The 17,985-nt window shown below is 45.7% G+C and overlaps 2 protein-coding genes across 2 annotated transcripts in view; one reads left to right on the forward strand and one right to left on the reverse strand.

The window, feature by feature from the left end:
• LOC144135546 (uncharacterized) overlaps window positions 1-17,985 on the reverse strand; it is a 62,518-nt gene that overhangs the window by 14,949 nt on the left and 29,584 nt on the right. Inside the window, exons 7-10 of the mRNA XM_077668187.1 lie at window positions 16,226-16,384; window positions 7,870-8,117; window positions 5,370-5,473; window positions 980-1,067 (exon numbers count right to left, since the gene is read on the reverse strand). Of these exons, the coding sequence (XP_077524313.1) occupies window positions 980-1,067; window positions 5,370-5,473; window positions 7,870-8,117; window positions 16,226-16,384 (599 nt within the window). The remainder of the gene's footprint in view (window positions 1-979; window positions 1,068-5,369; window positions 5,474-7,869; window positions 8,118-16,225; window positions 16,385-17,985) is intronic.
• LOC144135545 (uncharacterized) overlaps window positions 7,554-17,985 on the forward strand; it is a 54,551-nt gene continuing 44,119 nt past the window's right edge. Inside the window, exon 1 of the mRNA XM_077668186.1 lies at window positions 7,554-7,719. Coding sequence (XP_077524312.1) covers window positions 7,660-7,719 — 60 coding nt within the window. The 5' untranslated portion in view covers window positions 7,554-7,659. The remainder of the gene's footprint in view (window positions 7,720-17,985) is intronic.

Consider the following 17,985-nt stretch of genomic DNA (forward strand, 5'->3'; position numbering starts at 1 on the left):
GTTCGAACCCGACCGCGGCGGCTGCGTTTTTATGGAGGAAAAACGCTAAGGCGCCCGTGTGCTGTGCGATGTCAGTGCACGTTAAAGATCCCCAGGTGGTCGAAATTATTCCGGAGCCCTCCACTACGGCACCTCTCTCTTCCTTTCTTCTTTCACTCCCTCATTTACCCTTCCCTTACGGCGCGGTTCAGGTGTCCAACGATATATGAGACAGATACTGCGTCATTTCCTTTCCCCCCCCAAAAACCAATTATTATTATTAAGCGGGTAGAAGTAACCAAGAGAAGGTTATCTGATTGGTGGCTGAACTCAAGAGAAGAGGAAAATTTCATAAGTCATGGCTAGGTGGCTTGAGCCACTGCCCGATTTAAAGGGTTCAGCCGTATCTATCTATCCATGAATGCTGGCGCCACCATACCAACGCACGGAGCCCATAGCGGCGGCCCACGTGCTTCGCTTGCTTCGATGTCGAAGGCGTTGCTTTAACAAACTGTGCTAATGTTATAACTGCAATGAGCGACTGCTGTATTTGGTAACACGACCAGGCACCCTGCGGTCTATAGAAAGTTCAAAAAAAGAAAAACCATCCACAGCGGCTTCGATGACTAGCGGGTTAGCTAGGCCTAGCAAGGCTGTAAAGAGAGAGCACTTCGGCGTGCGGCACGCAAGAAGCGCGTCACGAGCTCGTACTCTTGCTCCTGCTTTACAGATAATCTTGCGCTTTTTATATATCTAACTGTTCCGCGATCCACTTCCAGTTCGATATATGCGACTGTATGAATTTCACTCTCTAGCCATCACGTTTTTTTTTCTTCCTGCACAGATGTTTATCAAAGGAGTCTTACAACTGAAGCAGCTTCAGACTGCTTTCCTTTCCCGACTGTTGTGCCTGGGTACAAAGACTGCTAAAAATACAGCATATAATAAGAATAAAAAACACGCTATAAATGGGGTCGACAGGAGAAGAAATGGTACCTACAATGTCTGGCACGTTGACGGTGCAATGCGCCAGAGTTCCGAGTCCCCTGTGCAGGTTGTGCGTCCAGAAGACCACGTTGTAGGACAGCCTAAGTGTCAGAATAAAGGGGGCCCGAGTTGGAATTTTTGCACGCTGCATATTTGCATTTTACGCAAAACCGCCATCGATCCTCACTACCCCACAGCTGGTCATGTATGAACGAAGAAGAAATTCCCGGGCGGTCAGTGCCATTGATGCGGAGAGGAATATTCGGTAGCATGTGGGCTCCCATTTCTTGAGCGATTAGTGTTGAAGAAATGAAATAATTCACAGCAATAAAAACTTAGGTTTGAGCAACGTGGAAATTCGGGCTTGTTGGTTCATATTTCGTGGCAATAGCGCAAACAGGACAAGGGACCAAGACGAGTAGACACACACAGCGCTGACTTCCAACAACTTTATTGGGAAAAAAACACATCAATTTATATATGCACTTATTGCCGTGTCATCACAATGCATGCGCAAAACTCAGTGTGAACGTAGGTAGGCCAGTTCTTTTTTCGATAGTTATACTGAAGGAGTGCTAACACAAGAACTTCCTAATCTAGCTATCTTTTCTGCTTCTATAATCTCACGAGTGCGCTTGTCCTTACTTTTTCCTACTAAAAAATACTTGTCTAGTAACGGCCTGCACTTTACACATGCGTTGCAATGTTTGACTAGCTCTCCGTCATTTTCGTTTTTGTTGCGTACATTGCGATTTTGCTCACGGAGGCGGTCGTTGAGGCAGCGACCAGTTTGACCTACATATTGGCGCCCACAAGAGAGTGGAATCTGGTACACTACCCCAACCTTGCATTCAACAAATGGAATTTGATGCTTCTTCGCGCATTGATGGGACACAGGACGAGCACATTTGTTAACCTTGCATAGGCTGTTTAGCTTTTCAGGGGCAGAAAAAACAACTGACACATCGATACGATTAGCAATGCGCTTAAGATTGTGAGAGATGGTATGCAAGTATGGAATAACGGACATTCTTTTTCTCTGTCTCTTCAAGGGAACATACGCACCAGGTTGCAGCTCAGTGTTCAGCTTTCTGAGCAAACTTTCCGCTACTGAAATCTGAAGAAGACCAGGATAGCCAGCATGCGATAGCCTACTGCACTGTTGTTGCAAACTTATATACATCAAATGCGGACAGGATTTTCGGAGGGCATTTTGAAAGCACAGGTTCACTATCGTTCTTTTTACCAGTTTAGAGTTGGCCGATTTGAAGGGCAGGAGAGGCTTGCTATTGCGGGGTTCATAAGCCCAGCAGGTATTACCAGGGTGAAAGATGATGCTAATGTCAAGGAATCTTAGCTTGTCATTAGAGGGCAGTTCAAAAGTTAGGACAAGCGGTTTAAAACTTTGTCTGAGCATAGTTAGAATGTTAAGGGCCTTGGATTCAAAGGAGTCATGGTCACTGTCAATACAAAATCAAGAAATCGTCAACGTATCTAAAAACTTTGGCGAACTGCGCCGTCAGGGTCACGTGTGCCTCCTATCGCCCACCTTTCGTTCGCGCCGAAGACCCCTCTCTTTGCTCCTCCTCCTTGGCTACAAAAATGCAAGCCGTTGAATAAACGCCGGGCACTTGCCCCGACTGCTGCTGCCTGGTTTGGTTCGGCCCGACGCTACGGTTACGCAACATGAATTCTTTTTGGGGTAGGAGAGCCAATTCAGTTGACCTGTTTTTTGGAAAGCCGTATTTGTGAAGGGCTCATAGTGCTGTTACGTTCAGTGAAGGATGTAAAAGGAAATGAAAATTGAAAATTGGTTTTTTTGGGGAAAGAAAGTGGCGCAGTATCTGCCTCGCATCTCGGCGGACACCTGAACCGCGCCGTAAGGGAAGGGATAAAGGAGGGAGTGAAAGAATAAAGGAAGGAAGAGGTGCCGTAGTGGAGGGCTCCGGAATAATTTCGACCACCTGGGGATCTTTAACGTGCACTGGCATCGCACAGCACACATGTACTTTTTGCGTTTCGCCTTCACCGAAACGCACCCTTGCGGTCGTGTTCCAACCCGGTACACCAGATCAGTAGCCGGTTGCCCTAACCACTGAGCCACCGGGGCTAAGCGCCGTTAAGCACACTGTTTTCTTGAATCCAGGCTCCCATAATGAAGTGGTAGCTGAATTTATGTCCTTAAACAGCAAATCTTTCGACGCATCTGAAATTCAGATAAGGCCCGTTAAGTTTGTTCTGGATATAATTTCCCCTTGGTTAGCTTACGTTTTCTACATCTTTATCTCAGAGGGAACTTTTCATCGCAGTATGCAATCCGCCAAAGTGACAGTAGTACATAAAGAGGGTGACCGAAACGATATATCTTATTATCGCCCCATTTCTATTTTGCCAGTCTTTCATATCCCGCCGCGGTGATGCTTACGCCCATATAAACGCTTGCTGACAAATCTTTACCGATTAAACCTGCACCCTATATTTTGAAATGGATTGAAGTGTTCTTATCTAATCGCTTCCCGTTTGTTTCTGTTAACATTAACTCTAGCTCCCTGCCGGTAACGTCAGGCGTTCCTCAGGGATCTGTACTCGGCCCACTCTAATATACGTTAAGGACTTGTCGTCACATGTCACCTTAATATACGCATGTTTCCTGACAACTGCGTATATTATCGCGCAGTTACTAACCACACTAATCAAGCATCACTTCAGATTGATCTTAATGCTGTCCAGAAATGGTGTAACCAATGGCATGGCCAACTTAACCCACATAAGTGTAACCCTTTATCCTTCCTCTTATTCGTTCATACGTAATCTCTGACTTGTCCATAGAATCAGTTTAGTTCTACAAGTATTTAGGCATAACACTTTCTCTTGATCTTTCTTGGCGTTTTCGTGTCACTAACACGATATCGTCAGCCAGTAGATCATTAAGATTCTTAAAACGCCATCACGTTCCTCAACATGTTAAGCTATATACTAGCCTTTGCGCTACCCTCTTATGATTCAAATTTTAATTTTGACCAGCCTGAAACGTGTTCGTCAGGTCAGAACTAGAATTCGTATCACCAGTTTGGAATCCTCATTAAGGTTATCTTATTAATTCTTTTCAGTCCGTTCGAAATAGCGCTGCCAGGTTGATTCATGCATCGTATTGTTACAGCGTTTACAACTTAAAAACAGCATCCTGTTAATCGCCATTATTACACTGTCGTCGCGCTTGCAGCCAACTTTTATTGCGTTAAATCTTAAACAGGCACCGCGACTTATATCCCCCCCCCCCCCCCCCCCCCGCACCATGATTCGCGTTGCCCATCCACTCACTATCGCCATTCCCTTTTTCCCCGCACAGCTGCAGACCGGAACGGCCTTCTAAGCGACGCTGCCATGATCAATTGCTCATACAAGTTCATTTAAAATGCAAAAATTATGTATACTATAGTAAGAACGTTTTTATAACAGCCTCCGGCTCTCATGTAACACCCCCACCCCCCACCCCCCCTCCTGGAATTGCCACTGCTACGCACGAAGTAGAACGTTCTTGCGGGCTAGTTGGTTCTTTGCAGAAAAGATTAGTGCTGCGCGAATTAGACACGACAGGAGCTGGAAGGAGGAGGAATTAGACACGACACGACGCACGTAGCTCGCATCAGATTGCCTAATCGTCGGCACAATTTTTGTTTAGCACAATATAAGCTTCAAAACTGTCTGGCCTTCCTGGGTTCTCTTGCTCCATGCCTTGAAGAAGCACATGGTCCGAAGAGTCATGGCTACTCCTCTCATGGTCACGCGGTTCTCGATGGTTTGGAAGAGCTCTGTCATCACACCAATTGTAAAACCCCGGTTCGAGACACGACTGTTCCCTGTGGCCATTTCCCAGAGGTCAACAGACGGTGGAGACCCCGTATGGTCCGGGCTGCCAGCTGTCGGCGGCGCCGTCCTGCTTTTAGTTCTCTACTATGTGCATTCGTGTTTTCACACTGTTCCCGGTAGCACTGAGTACTTCGTACTCACGTGACAGTGTGCTAACCTCTACAAGCAATGAAAAACCTCTACGAACCTCCCAGCAAGACGGTCTTCACAGGCGGTGCGTAGTGTAAGAACTTTGTGGGTGTGAATTGATCGTTCCTTGCAAGGAAGACGTAAGGCTGCTTGCGCAATCTTTCTGCAGAGGTAGCAGCAAGACAACTGTTCCATGCTCAATCTTCCATTCATAAAATGTTAGTATCCAGCTAGTTCACCTTCAATTGGATTCCACTAACATTCCATTGAAAGTCTGCAAGCATTTTTGCAAGGAGGGATACATCGCGGCTTATCAGCAGCCGCCAAGTGGCCGTTTTCCCATCATTCGTTGCACCGTACTGGCGGTTTGTGACGTCAAAAGGCGTCGTTACGTGCACACTTACTTGTCGCCGACAAGGAAGGGGAAGAACTGGTTCCTCTCTCCTTCGTCCTGGGGTGCAACTAGAGCCATCTTCTTGTTAAAGGCGCCGAGGCAGGTCTCCATAGCCTGCGAAGACACCGCGGTCTCGTATATAGCTTGTCGGAGCATTTAAACGACCGGAGACGTACTAGCGTAGATGTATACCCAGGCGACTCCTGCGCACGCGCAGTGGCCCCGCCCATGCCATTGCGCGTGCGCAGGAGGCTTGTACGTCTCTGGTAGGCTAAAAGACTCTTGTCGAACGTGCTTTTTCCCTACATATGTAGGCTTCGTTTCGGCATAGGTGCCGCGCTTTTCTATTTACTGCGTTTTGTTCTGGCGCATGTGATAACTTCGACCTCACGAGTTATTTATCCCTTACGCGCTCATCGACTGGCAACGGAAGCGGATGCGCCACTCAACCGCATCGCAAAGCGTCGCTGCCTTTCAAGATTTACGGTCGACAGCGAAACGCATTTTATTCGGCGACCCTATTTCCTGTTGCATGGCCTCTGACGCTGCAGACGGGGCTTCAGCCTCTGACTAGGACACCTCTTTCTTCTCCTTTCTTCCCTTAGGGCGCGGTTGAGGCGGTCACCGAGAAGTGGTGCAGTTATTTCCGTCTACTTCTTTTCCTAAAAACCAATTTTCATATCCATTTCCTGCAGTGCACTACAGTCTCGAAGGTACGCCAGTTCTGGAACAATCGCTCGCAGCGTATCGGCGACTTAGATGTCTTTGGTAGCGTTTTGAGTTGTGTTCAGAAAAGTATAGTTTACGAAACTGCGGTGTCTTTCAGGCTCTTCAACCACGGAGGAAAAAAAGAGAGAAAGGAGGGGGCACCAAGTCTTTAGGTCGGTCCGCGCAATCTCTTGAAGCTCGGCCCTGGCAAATAAAAGGCATAGTCACGCAAATGAGCCTGCACGTGGCCTCGAACCTGCACCCCCTCCAGAGTTCTCATCGCACGGACGAAGACAGTGCGGCGCCACTGCTGCACTTTTCGTGGCAGCCTCGACCAATGGGTGAGCAATCTTTGTGCCTCCAGGAATCGAAGATGGGATGTGGGCCCAGTGGCGTCGAGCCGTCATCACCCGCTGTGCGAATTACTGGACAATGGCCCTCTCCCAGTGATCTCCAGTTAACCATGTTTTCCGCCAGCGCAGGTCATCCCAGCTAATCTCTCAGTCTCAGTCTTGCTGTCTATCGGCTGCTGCGTTCTGTATACCTTTGGTTTCCCCAAATGATCGGCTGTCGTACGTTGCCCGATCACAAGCAAGGCCGACCATTGTCAATTTTCTCCGTGCATTTTTGCAAAAGCATGGTGCGCACTCCCTGTTTCGCCACGTGCGGGGAACAGCCTTGTCGATTTCACCATTGGAAAAATGTGGCAGGTTGCGCGAAATGACGGTGTTCGTATGCGATTCCAGGTGCTGCTTGTCAACGGCACACTCTTTGAATAGCGCCATTAAAATATCAAAGGTTTTTCGGATCGAAGCCCCTAAATCACATTACGCTCCGCAAGCACAGCAGTTATGAGCCACGCAGCGAGACATGGATGTGGTCTTCGGCTTAGATAGTGAGGAACAAAATCCTCCTCATTCACCGGAGAGAGTCATCAAGGCAACAAGGGTCCGACGCATAGCACAGCTCGCCAAGTGTTCTGAGAGCAGGAAGCGACCTGGGAGCCACTCCTGTTTCAAGTATCGTCAACAGCAAAAACAGCAGCAAGAACACATTGTTAGCAGCGCCGTGTCTTCTCTGTTTCATATGTTCCTTGCAGCGCTTTGGAAGGCAGAGACCTCATCAGCCAATCAGGGCAGCGCGTTATGTGTGTTCTTCCGCGAATCGCCTTCTGCTCGCGGCTTACACAGATATGGTTAAAAAAGAACCCAAATCGACGCTGTCTACGTAACATACGGGTATGCACGCTTACGTATGCTAAACGCAAACATTTTGTGGGATGTTACGCCATTTGTCACATTCGTATTTTAGTTCCGCATATGCAAACGGAGACGCAACGACAACCTCAGTCCAGTGGCTCTTTCTGGTTGTTACAATGGGAACCATTTTTGTCAACAAACCGACCCTCCTCTTAGGACTAGAAGTGGGAGAATCGTCACTCTAAATAAAAAATAAAGCGAATTTGTCGCTCACATGTTGTTTTTTTTTATAGGCGAAATGGGACGAAGCGAAAGCAAATTTACGGCCAGTGATCGTGCTGAGAGCGGCAGTAACATCGGCGAATTCAGTCCGAGGCGAGCGGTCCTGCTTCGATGAGGGCCGCCATTTTGGAACTACGGAAGTACTCGAGCCCGCTAAACTCGGGAAATTGCGTAAGTAACGCGACATACGTTAAACGTTTGGCGCATGCGTACTTTATGCTGGTATACTACACTATGCAGCGCCGAAACGTCGCCTGTGCACTCGTCGCAGCTTTGGTAGTGCTGCGAGGAACTGCTGGGATGCAGTATGAGTGAACTTACGCCGACGAACTGTCGAGCGATGACCGCGCTGCGCAGGGAGTCGCGGTATGGAGAGGGCCAGTGGAAGAGCACGCCCTCAAGAGCCTCCTCCTCCATGACGTCCTCGACGTCTGCGCACAGCTGGGTGCGGTAGCGGGGCGACGAAGCGCTCTCCGAAGCCACAGCGGCCGCCGTTCGGGGTCCGGCCACGCCGAGGTAGACGTCGCGCTGCGGCTCCACGGCGACGGACTTGAGCTTCCGGATCGCGTCTGCGTGGAACAGCACAGTTGATGAGTTATGTACTGTGCACAAAAGGTGGTTGAGAGAATGTGTGCACGCTGCAGGCATCCGATGGCCTCTGATACCGTATTCACCCTTCTGGGCGCAGCCGTATTGCCACTGGGCTGTGGTGGCGGCAGCGGTCCGATTGGTGGATTTCGCAGACGCATCTTACTGCGCATGACGATCCTGAATGCATGTGCGCCCGCCGCTTGGAGCACTTGCAAGCAGTGAACAGATATTTTACTCGGTTACATGCTTATAAGAACAACTCCAAGTTGACCGCCATCCGGCTAATCACTTAGTGAATGCGCAATGCATTAACGAAGGAATGTCGGCAGTTCCAACGCGAATCGGTGCAATGGTGTGGGTGGGCAACAAAGTGCTTGCCATTTGTTTACGAAGTTTTTGTTCTATCTTTTGTGTTAGCATGCAGTGACTGGTCATCGGATCAACCCAATAGTATAATGCCGGCCAATGCCCACAGTGTCCAGACGATGCCGCTCTACTTGTGTCTGGCAGGTAACCACGTGCGCTCCAAGATGAGAAAAGTCCAGTCGGGGCAATGTAGTGCAAATCTTCCAGAAAAGCAGCCCTAAAAATACGTGGACAAAGACGAGACGACAAGGACGGGCGCCCGTCATCTCGTCTTTGTCCACGTCTTTTTAGCGCTGCTTTTCTGGAAAATATGTACCAACACGCCCAACTCGCCGCATTAACCAATGTAGTGCAAGGGTGTTTTTATTGATTCATCATGAGCTAATCACGCGCAACCTGTACATATTTATTATTTTGTAAATAGTTTTTACCTCTCCCCCTATCCTGTCTTCCTGTCCCCTCACCTCTTTCATTTCATTTCTCCATTCTGCCTGCTATCCCTTCTTTCCGCTGCAGCTCAGGTGCTTCGGTATCGATGGCAGATACCGGGGCTAGCAAAAATCTTTTCCTTACTTTTTATTATTATTTATTTATTGAAACCACTTCATCATCATCAGTAGAGAAACAGATATGTTAAGAAGAGATTAGTCAGAACGCTAGCGCAGGACTAGAAGAGGTATTTGCTCTGCGCTGGGCGTAGTCTGGCTGATGATGATGGACGCGGTGATGAGGACGGCGACGCTACAGACTGGACACTCATTACGCGCGGTGTGAATTTCGTGGCATTCTACCCGTGGGGTGTCCGCAGTCTAACAATATTCTGGCAAGGCGGTTTTGCAAGCCTACTCGTCGGGCAGCAGTGCACGCAGCAGCTCATCCCTTGTCAATACGCAGGGGTTTTTTTTTATTATAGATACCTCAAGGGCCCTTGAGGGCTTTACATGAGGGGGTTATGATTTATGATTTAAATCTAACTTGTACATACTGCCACTTCTGCTGCTGCCGATGCTGCCCTTATTGCTTTGAATGCTATATACCATGGCAATCGACACTTGCCTTTCGCGTTGTGAACAACCTTCAGACGGTGAGAAACTACGAAACGTGTTGAATGCTCTCACTTTTACCACTCAGGCAAATGTTCTGGCATAAGTGAACGCGTGTTGGAAACAAAAAAGGATCAAGCGAAGGGAAGTTTGAAGTGTCCGACACGTCGCACGTCTGTTTGGCGCAAAGGGCAACGTAACAGCGACCTGCCTGCAACTATCAGTAAGCAACTTGCTGAGATTAGTAAGATCCTGGCTACTCTTGCTAGTAACGTAGAAGACTTGTCGAACCTAAAGAAAACCATTAATAACGTTGAAAAGTTCGCGCAGCATGTGTCAGATAAGTATGAAGATGTAGACACTTGTGACAGACACGAAGGGCAGATTGAGAGTCTTTTCAAGAGAGATGATATCTTAGAGGCAGGCCATGACAAAAAAGAACTAGTGAGGTTAACTAAAGAACTAAATGACTTGCAGCAGTACAGCAGACGTTACAACATGGAAATTCATGGCATACCCTTCACCGAAAAAGAAAGCTTTCTTGAAATCAATCGTCTTGCACAAGAACTCGAGCTGCCCCAGCTGAATGAATGTGATGTGGACAGTTCGCCTGCCGGCGCACACGAACAAAGTGCCTATCATTCTCATAAGATTTTCTCAAAGATCATAACTTGAGAAGCACAAAGATGTGAAGGAATATGATGAAGATATTTCCTTTGTGACAACCGGACGGCGCCGAACAGAAAGCTCTTATGGCTTGCCAAAGCTATCGCTTTACGTGGTCTTCGGATGGAAAGATCTTTGTGAGGAAAGAACCTGGCAATAAGGATTGCCTCTGAACAACACCTTGAGCAGATTGCTTGAATAAGTTGGCTCCTATTGTTTTCATGTTTTTGTTGCTGTTATTTTAACCTTTGTATTATGCTGAGCGATTCTCTGAGTACCTTCCTAAATGGAAACAGCTACATATAAATCTATTTCCTTGTACCATTTAAACACACAGAGCTTCATAAATAAGACTGAAGAAATTGAGGCTGATCTGGGGTTCATAAAATGTCACCTCAACATTACTGGATTGACAAAAATCTGGTATACATCAAACAGCGATGTTACACATTTAACGTGCTATGACAATATCTTTGTATTTAGAGGCATCAAACGTAGTGGCGGAGAGTCTTCCGGAATACACCATATTTTGTGATGATTACTAGAGAGTTGATGAGGCGCATCATGCGCACTGTTATACTTCTCATATGCCTACCATCTAGCGGATTAGCGGATGATTTTTTACTTACGTAGAGTCCTTCCTTCGATATGCTAACCGGACTAGACAACATGCCATAATATTCGGTGACATGAATATTGATTTGTCAAGAAATACTGCTAGTCATATGCAGCTCCTCGAGTTGATGCTATCATATATAGGTGTGAAAAGGTTGTAGACAAGAAAAACCGGTCAACAGTGAGAAACGCTAATAGACCTGTGCTTCACTAATCTACCTCCAAATAAGACAACATCCGGAGTAATTTTAACAAGTGTAAGTGATCACCATCCTTTTTTGCCTTCTTTTCCTTGGAGAAAAAAAAAGGATAAAACTAAATACATCCGACGAATGATAAATGAAAACAACATGGCTGAGTTCCTTTCACTAGTGCCAGAAGCAGTTTGGGATAACATATATATACAGTGAAACAAACCCATGTAAAGCTAAAGGGATTTTCCTAGAGAAAGTGATACAACACTCACGCGTGCCTCTAAAGAAGCACAGGAGGGCAAGAAAAGAGTGGATTACTCCAGTTTTACACAGATGTATAAACAGGAAAAACTGGCAGTTCGCTCATTTCTTAACTACAAGAGACCCGACTCGTTCGACGGAGTTTAAAAATTCCCCAACAAATTAAATACGAATATCAAAAATGCAAAATTAGGTTATTATATTAACAAATTTTATGCACAGACGTATGCAACAAGTTATGCACAGACGTAAAAAATTACTGTGGGAACCAGCTAACAGCAACTAAAAGGTGGCAAACCACGCATTCCGACAAAGTTTTGCATGAATAGAAAATTTTTTACCGGCATGCGCCTTCCAAACAAGTTCAACGAACATTGTCTTAACGCCACAAATGACGCGGTAAGCGTCAACGCGTGTCCCTCCACCCGCTCTTTCTACCTGTATACCAATTCACTGTTTTACCTACATCGGAGGAAGAAGTTGTGAGCGCGATTAACAATACGTGCTCGCTAGGAAATGATGATGTTAGTGTGCGCCTTTTCAAGGTCGTACTTCCTTTTGTGGTCGGTCCTCTTATGAATATATTTTTAACTTCATTCTGAAAACTAGCGTATTCTCTGATAAAATGAAAGTCGCTCGCGTAACATTAATATTCAGAAGAGGCAAAAACGACTTTAATAATTACAGACCTATTTCTGCTTTACGACTCTTTTCTAAAATTCCTGAACGCATAATATATACTGGGTTCAACAATTTTTGCATTTACAAAATACAATATGTAAACAACAATATGGGTTTCAAGCTGGAAAATGAACGGAGATAGAACTGCTTCACATCAAGAAACGTATTCTGGAAAACTTTTAACAAGAACTATATACACGAGGTATCTTCCTTGATTTTCGAAAAGCCTTCGATTCTATTAAGCATGAAATTCTGATGGAACAATTTGTAATGCATGGCATCAGAGGAATAGCATATAAGCTTGTAAACATTTATCTGGCAGACAGAGAACACAAGACAGAATCAATTGCAGTCAAATATAGGAACAATTAAGTATGGTGCGACACAAGGATATATAATTTGTTATTCATTTTATACATAAATGATACAGTTAACATCCCCCCGATGTTAACCTTTACGCCGAAGACATCAAAGTTTTCTTTTCTAGTCCAGATCTATAGCCTCACTTGAACAACGTGCTGGTCTTTTGCTGAGCCATTTGCAGATCTGATTGAATAAGAACAAAATTAATTTGATTTGGTTTATGGGAGTTTAACGTCCCGAGGCGACTCAGGCTATGAGGGACGCCGTGGTGAAGGGCTCCGGAAATTTCTACCACCTGGTGTTCTTTAGCGTGCACCGACATCGCACAGCACACGGGCCTCTAGAATTTCGCCTCCATAGAAATCCGACCGCCGCGGCCGGCATCGAACCCACGTCTTTCGGGTCAGCAGCCGAGCGCCATGACCACTGAGCCATCGCGGCGGCCACAGTTGATTTGACTATAAATTAAACACCACTATATTATTTTCCGCCCGCAAAATAAGCCCTTGCATCATGATGTGCAACTAAAGATTTATAATGTCAATCCATTGCCAACAAATTCTTGCCGTTTCCTACAGGAGCCTGTTTCAAATCTGATTTAACATGGACGGATCACATGGATCAGGTTCGTCTCAAGGTATCTAGGTCTGTTGGTTTGCTACACCGGTTTAAATATCTTTTATCACTGCCTGTAAGAAAACAGCTGTATTTTCTCCTATAGCTCACTCCCATTTTATGTACTGGGGGCACATGTAACAAAACAGATTCAGACCGTCTTTCCTCGCTTCAGATCGGGGCATTGACGACGTTACTGCGAACTGTAGCCATTACTAAAGCGTCCCTGCACGGTACAGTTAGCGTGCTACTGTATCCTCAGCTTTGCAGTTTTTCTGTGGTTGTATTCATTTTCTAAAGGTTAAGAGCGACTATACATCCTTCTCCGCCAAATATTTAAACAGAAACGTTACTTATGACCTGCCCACTATATCTATTCTTTTGTCCAAGTCACGCAAAAACTACGGCACTCAGAATATAGACAACCAAATAGTAATTTTATGTAACGCATATCCCTCCATGATCAACACCATACAGTAATGCGTCTAATAATGCAAGTCATCATCAATGCAAGTCTATTTTCCCATTTAAGAAAAAAGTCAGATGCATGCTCTCTTCTTCATCCTGCCTTAATTAAAATTTTTTTTCCTCTCTTTCATCTTGAGTGACTGAAAATACAAATGCACTTTTCCCGCATCGTTCTTTTTTGTGAGTGTGAGTGATGTAAGAAATGCATACTGCCCAATCAAATACTATGCCATGTGCTGAGTAGCATGTATTGTTAAATTGCCATTGATCGCCTTGCTTTCTTAATGTTGTATAGTCCTATGTGAGGTGTCTTATAAGAGGTGTTTCAACGAAGTCTCAAAAATTTTCAAAAATAGGCTTTTTTGGGTAAAAATATTACAAAATATGTTACAGTTACAACTTTTTCAGGCAAGGACAGGGAGCTACAGAGGCGGAACATGCCCTCTCTTTGTACTTGTCGGCTATCAAATAAATGAAATAAATTCTTTCATACACGATTCGGGGGTATTCCTCGGCTGTCCAGGCCACCCGCTATCACATGGCGTGATTAGGAAAGGAGGCGTGATATATTGTTTACAGAATACCTGGGTCACCTAAGGGGCATCATTGAAGGGGAGACAGTTTTAGAACAACGATGTAGTCTTTTTTTTCAATAATAAGCAAGAAAGTACAAAAAGAGATTTAACATCAAGGTTAGCGCAAAACATTAAGTTTGCATTACAAGTCACGTCATAGCCACGTGGTCGTGTGGGTATATACATAGAGCGGCTGTCGCGAGCGTGTAGCGGAGCTGCCATGGGCGAGCCTCAGACGCTTAGCAAACGTCGTTGCTTTTTGCTTTAGTTCTTGCGACGTAAATGGTTGGAAGGCGTTTAATGAATATGGGCTCCGTGCGCTGGTATGGTGGCGGCAGCAGCGACCACATCGCCAGCGCCGCCTCATGGCACTCGCGGCGTTAACCGGACGCTCAGTCACGGCCGGTCTCTCGAGGGGAGAGCGAGCGCTCTCCTCGAGACTGGCCGTGGTGGCCCTGCGCCTTCCTCCATGCCGGTGCGTTCGCGTCAGCCCGGCCGCACAGCACACGCGCACTGACCGCGATGCCTGCTTCTCTGCGGGTTTCAACGCGTTGAAAGCCTTGACGCCACCGCTACTACATTTAGTTTCAATTGCTTTCAGGTTGGGCTGATCACCGATTCCGAGCAACCATGATTGTGTTGCATTCCCGACGGCACTGCAATATTTGGCAGCGCAGTTGAGCTTCTTGAGATTAATTAAGTACCTTTACAGTTTGAGAAACAAGTCTCCGATTGACTCAGATAATGAAATGAGCTATGTAATTTACATCCACTGTGACATCCATTATGCGAATGGTCGGCTAGAATTGCGAAAAACGCACTTACTACACATATCAGATTATAATGCTCTACATCCTGCAGCATCGTCCCTGCTTTACTTTGTGTATTCCCCTCAGAGAAGCATAGCTAGCTCTAAGCACATAAAAGGCGATGGGTTTCTTGCTAAGTATCTTCCACAGTTAGATGACATTCATTTCAAGGATATCGTGAAGGCACCAATTACATGAATTATTTTGGTCGTATTTCTCTTTTGGTAAATACTTAACTCTAGAAAGGCCGCCGCGGTGGCTCAGTGGTTATGGTGCTCAGGTGCTGACCCAAATGACTCGGGTTCGATCCTGGTTGCGGCGGCAGCATTTCGATGAAGGCAAAGTTCTAGAGGCCCGCGTACTGCGCGAGGTCAGTGCACGTTAAAGAACCCCAAGTGGTTGAAATTATCTCGAACCTCCTACTATGGCGCCCCTTATAGTCTGAGTTGCATTGGGACGATAAACCCCATTAAAATCAAATGATTGATTCCAGAAATTAAGGGTTCAGCGATGTCGTAAAATTCAAGATATATATATATATATATATATATATATATATATATATATATATATATATATATATATATATATATATATATATATATATATATATATATATATATATATATATATATATATATATATATATATATATATATATATAGGAAAATTTGAACCATTCTATTTTTCTTTTTACTCGTACAGAACAGGATTTGAGATCTCAGAAATGCAACAAATAAGGATACAAAACTTTAAACCACTGTAGGAAATAAAATGATTAAAATAAATAGACAAAAGCTTAGGTGAAACAATGTGAAAAACGACATAAGCACTGTCAGAAGTACGACGTCGCTCACACAGCATACACACACGCACGAAAAAAAAACTAGAAACAAAATTGACACGCTGAACCACAGATGAGCATAACAAACGAAGACCTAAACTTCAGATGTTAGCTCCAAGAACTGCACCGTAGACCATATCCTGCGACTGACTGAGCGCATTCCTTCCCTTTACATAAAGACATAAAACTCCTACCAATGATGGCACGTTCAAAACACCCCAGTCGGTGTAAACCCTTTCCCAGTTCACTCATGAATTTAATTCCACAGTGCACTCATTTCCAGCATACCCTCTGTGCATGAGCGAGCATGCGCGATGTCCAAGGAAAGCGTTATAGTATATTTCGGTACCTTGACTGCAGTGTTTTTATAGCTGTTATGACATTGCTAAACAGGTCGAGCACCCATAATTATCCAAGTTTGTTTTCGCCTTCGGACGAAACACCTCACCGCTCGCCTCGCTCACCGCAAACTGAACCAGACAGCAGCGTCCGCCTTTCGCCACCGCTGTTAACCAGGTGGCGCCACTCGCGCGCGCCAAACTGAGGCGTGCCCACACGTAAGCAGCATATGCACGCTGCCGCTCACCCCGGTAGCCTGTCGTGGGCTCCAGTCGCCCCGGCCGCACAAGCGTCGCATAGGCGTACACAAAGGCGGCGCACAGATGGCGCGGCAAGTCTGCGGGGCTGTAGTCCCCCGCGACCTCTCGCTCGAACACGCACCACACCGGGGGCGCAGCTGCTCGGCCTGCAAAGAGGCGGTCACCACTGCCTCCTAAACCACGCGAAAGCTGCTCCTAATCAGAGCGAAAGCTGTATGCGGCAAGGTGGGTAAAATTCTACTCGTGGTGCTAATGCGAGTGTATAGTGCCCCCCCCTACACACACAAAGTTACAACTTTTTCTGGCGAGGACAGGGAGCTACGGAGACGGAACATGCCCTCTCTTTGTACTTGTCGGCGATTAGACGTGACTGCAGTTATTAATTTTCCGTTAGAAGTTGGTTTATTTTCAGTATTCGTTACTTCAGGCATATTTCTAACACAACTGACAACTTTCAAATTTCAAAGTAGAAAAAAAGTCTCTTGATTAAAAGAAATTTGTTAGACAAGTCCAGCTACAAGAACATGCAATAGATAGCTACGAGGCGCAACTTCGGAAAGCAGTACACGTACCCAGCCTGACATTTGGAAGCACTGTCAAAACAACAAAAGATGAAACATGCTTCCGGGATCCTACACTGGATTATCATTAAAAACCAACAGGGAGAGGGAACCAGAACAGGCTGACAAACAGCATAGCAAACGCTTCTTCACAACAGCCAGTTTTTACCAAAATTCTTTCCTAAGAACAGGATCGGCATGTTGAAACCGAACAAGAACACGGAACCAAAAAACCCACGAACAGTTAAAACATGGTGAATACAAGGAATGGCACGAAGGCAGGAAAATGTAAATAGGATGTTCGGGCACATGAAAGTAGAAAAACGCACGTGGATAACGAAGGTGAAGCCCAGAATTAACATGGCTAAATGGGAAAGATGAGCTGCATTAAAGTATAAAAATAATGCCAAAATATATAGACAATTGACAAAGTCGTGAAGGCTAGAAAGATAAAAAAAGTGGGCGGTGAAATAAGGAATGCAAAAGAAAGTAAAAACAAAGCCGGAGTCAAACAGAACCGGAGAGAAGGGAAATCTCTTTATCCGAGGGTGCGCTTACACCCTTGAGCCTCAAAATCTTGCCTCTATTTCGCTTGTCAGTTTTTTTTTTCCGGCACTTTTTAAAAACTCTGACCTCTTCGAACTTCGGGCAGCACGGCTTTATGGGACCACAATTTCGACAGTGAACCGGCGGGTTCCTGGGGGATGTCGCCGATATATCGTTTCTATGCTCCACTAGCATTTCATTGATACATCGGCTGTTTGGCTGATGCATGCTTTGCCGCAAGATAACGGCATAAAATATAGACAACCCCTTCCGCGCATGCCACTAAGGGTTTTATGTGCCACGCTAAGGAAACGGTGTTTCTTTATCCTTTGCTTTTTCGTTCACCTTTCGACAGAGTTGAGATTGGCGCTGAGGGGCAGAAAAGGCAACGTGGACCACTGCTTTCTTCCCAGTTTTCTTAAGGTTATGGGAAACTTGGTGCATGTATGCAAGAGCAGGTACCTTTTTGTTTTGTTTGTGCACTTCAGCTGACGGACCACTTTTTTTCACGCTTAGTACTTTTAAGCATTTTTTCTGCAACAGACTGATAGAGAAGTTGTCCTCATTGTGCGCGCCTGGTTTGGAAAGCTTTCCTGCAGCTTGGGCTCACGTGACTTGTTCGAGGCAAAGTAGACTGAATG

The sequence above is a fragment of the Amblyomma americanum genome, chromosome 5, assembly GCF_052857255.1.
Source record: "Amblyomma americanum isolate KBUSLIRL-KWMA chromosome 5, ASM5285725v1, whole genome shotgun sequence".
Lineage (NCBI taxonomy): Eukaryota > Metazoa > Arthropoda > Arachnida > Ixodida > Ixodidae > Amblyomma > Amblyomma americanum.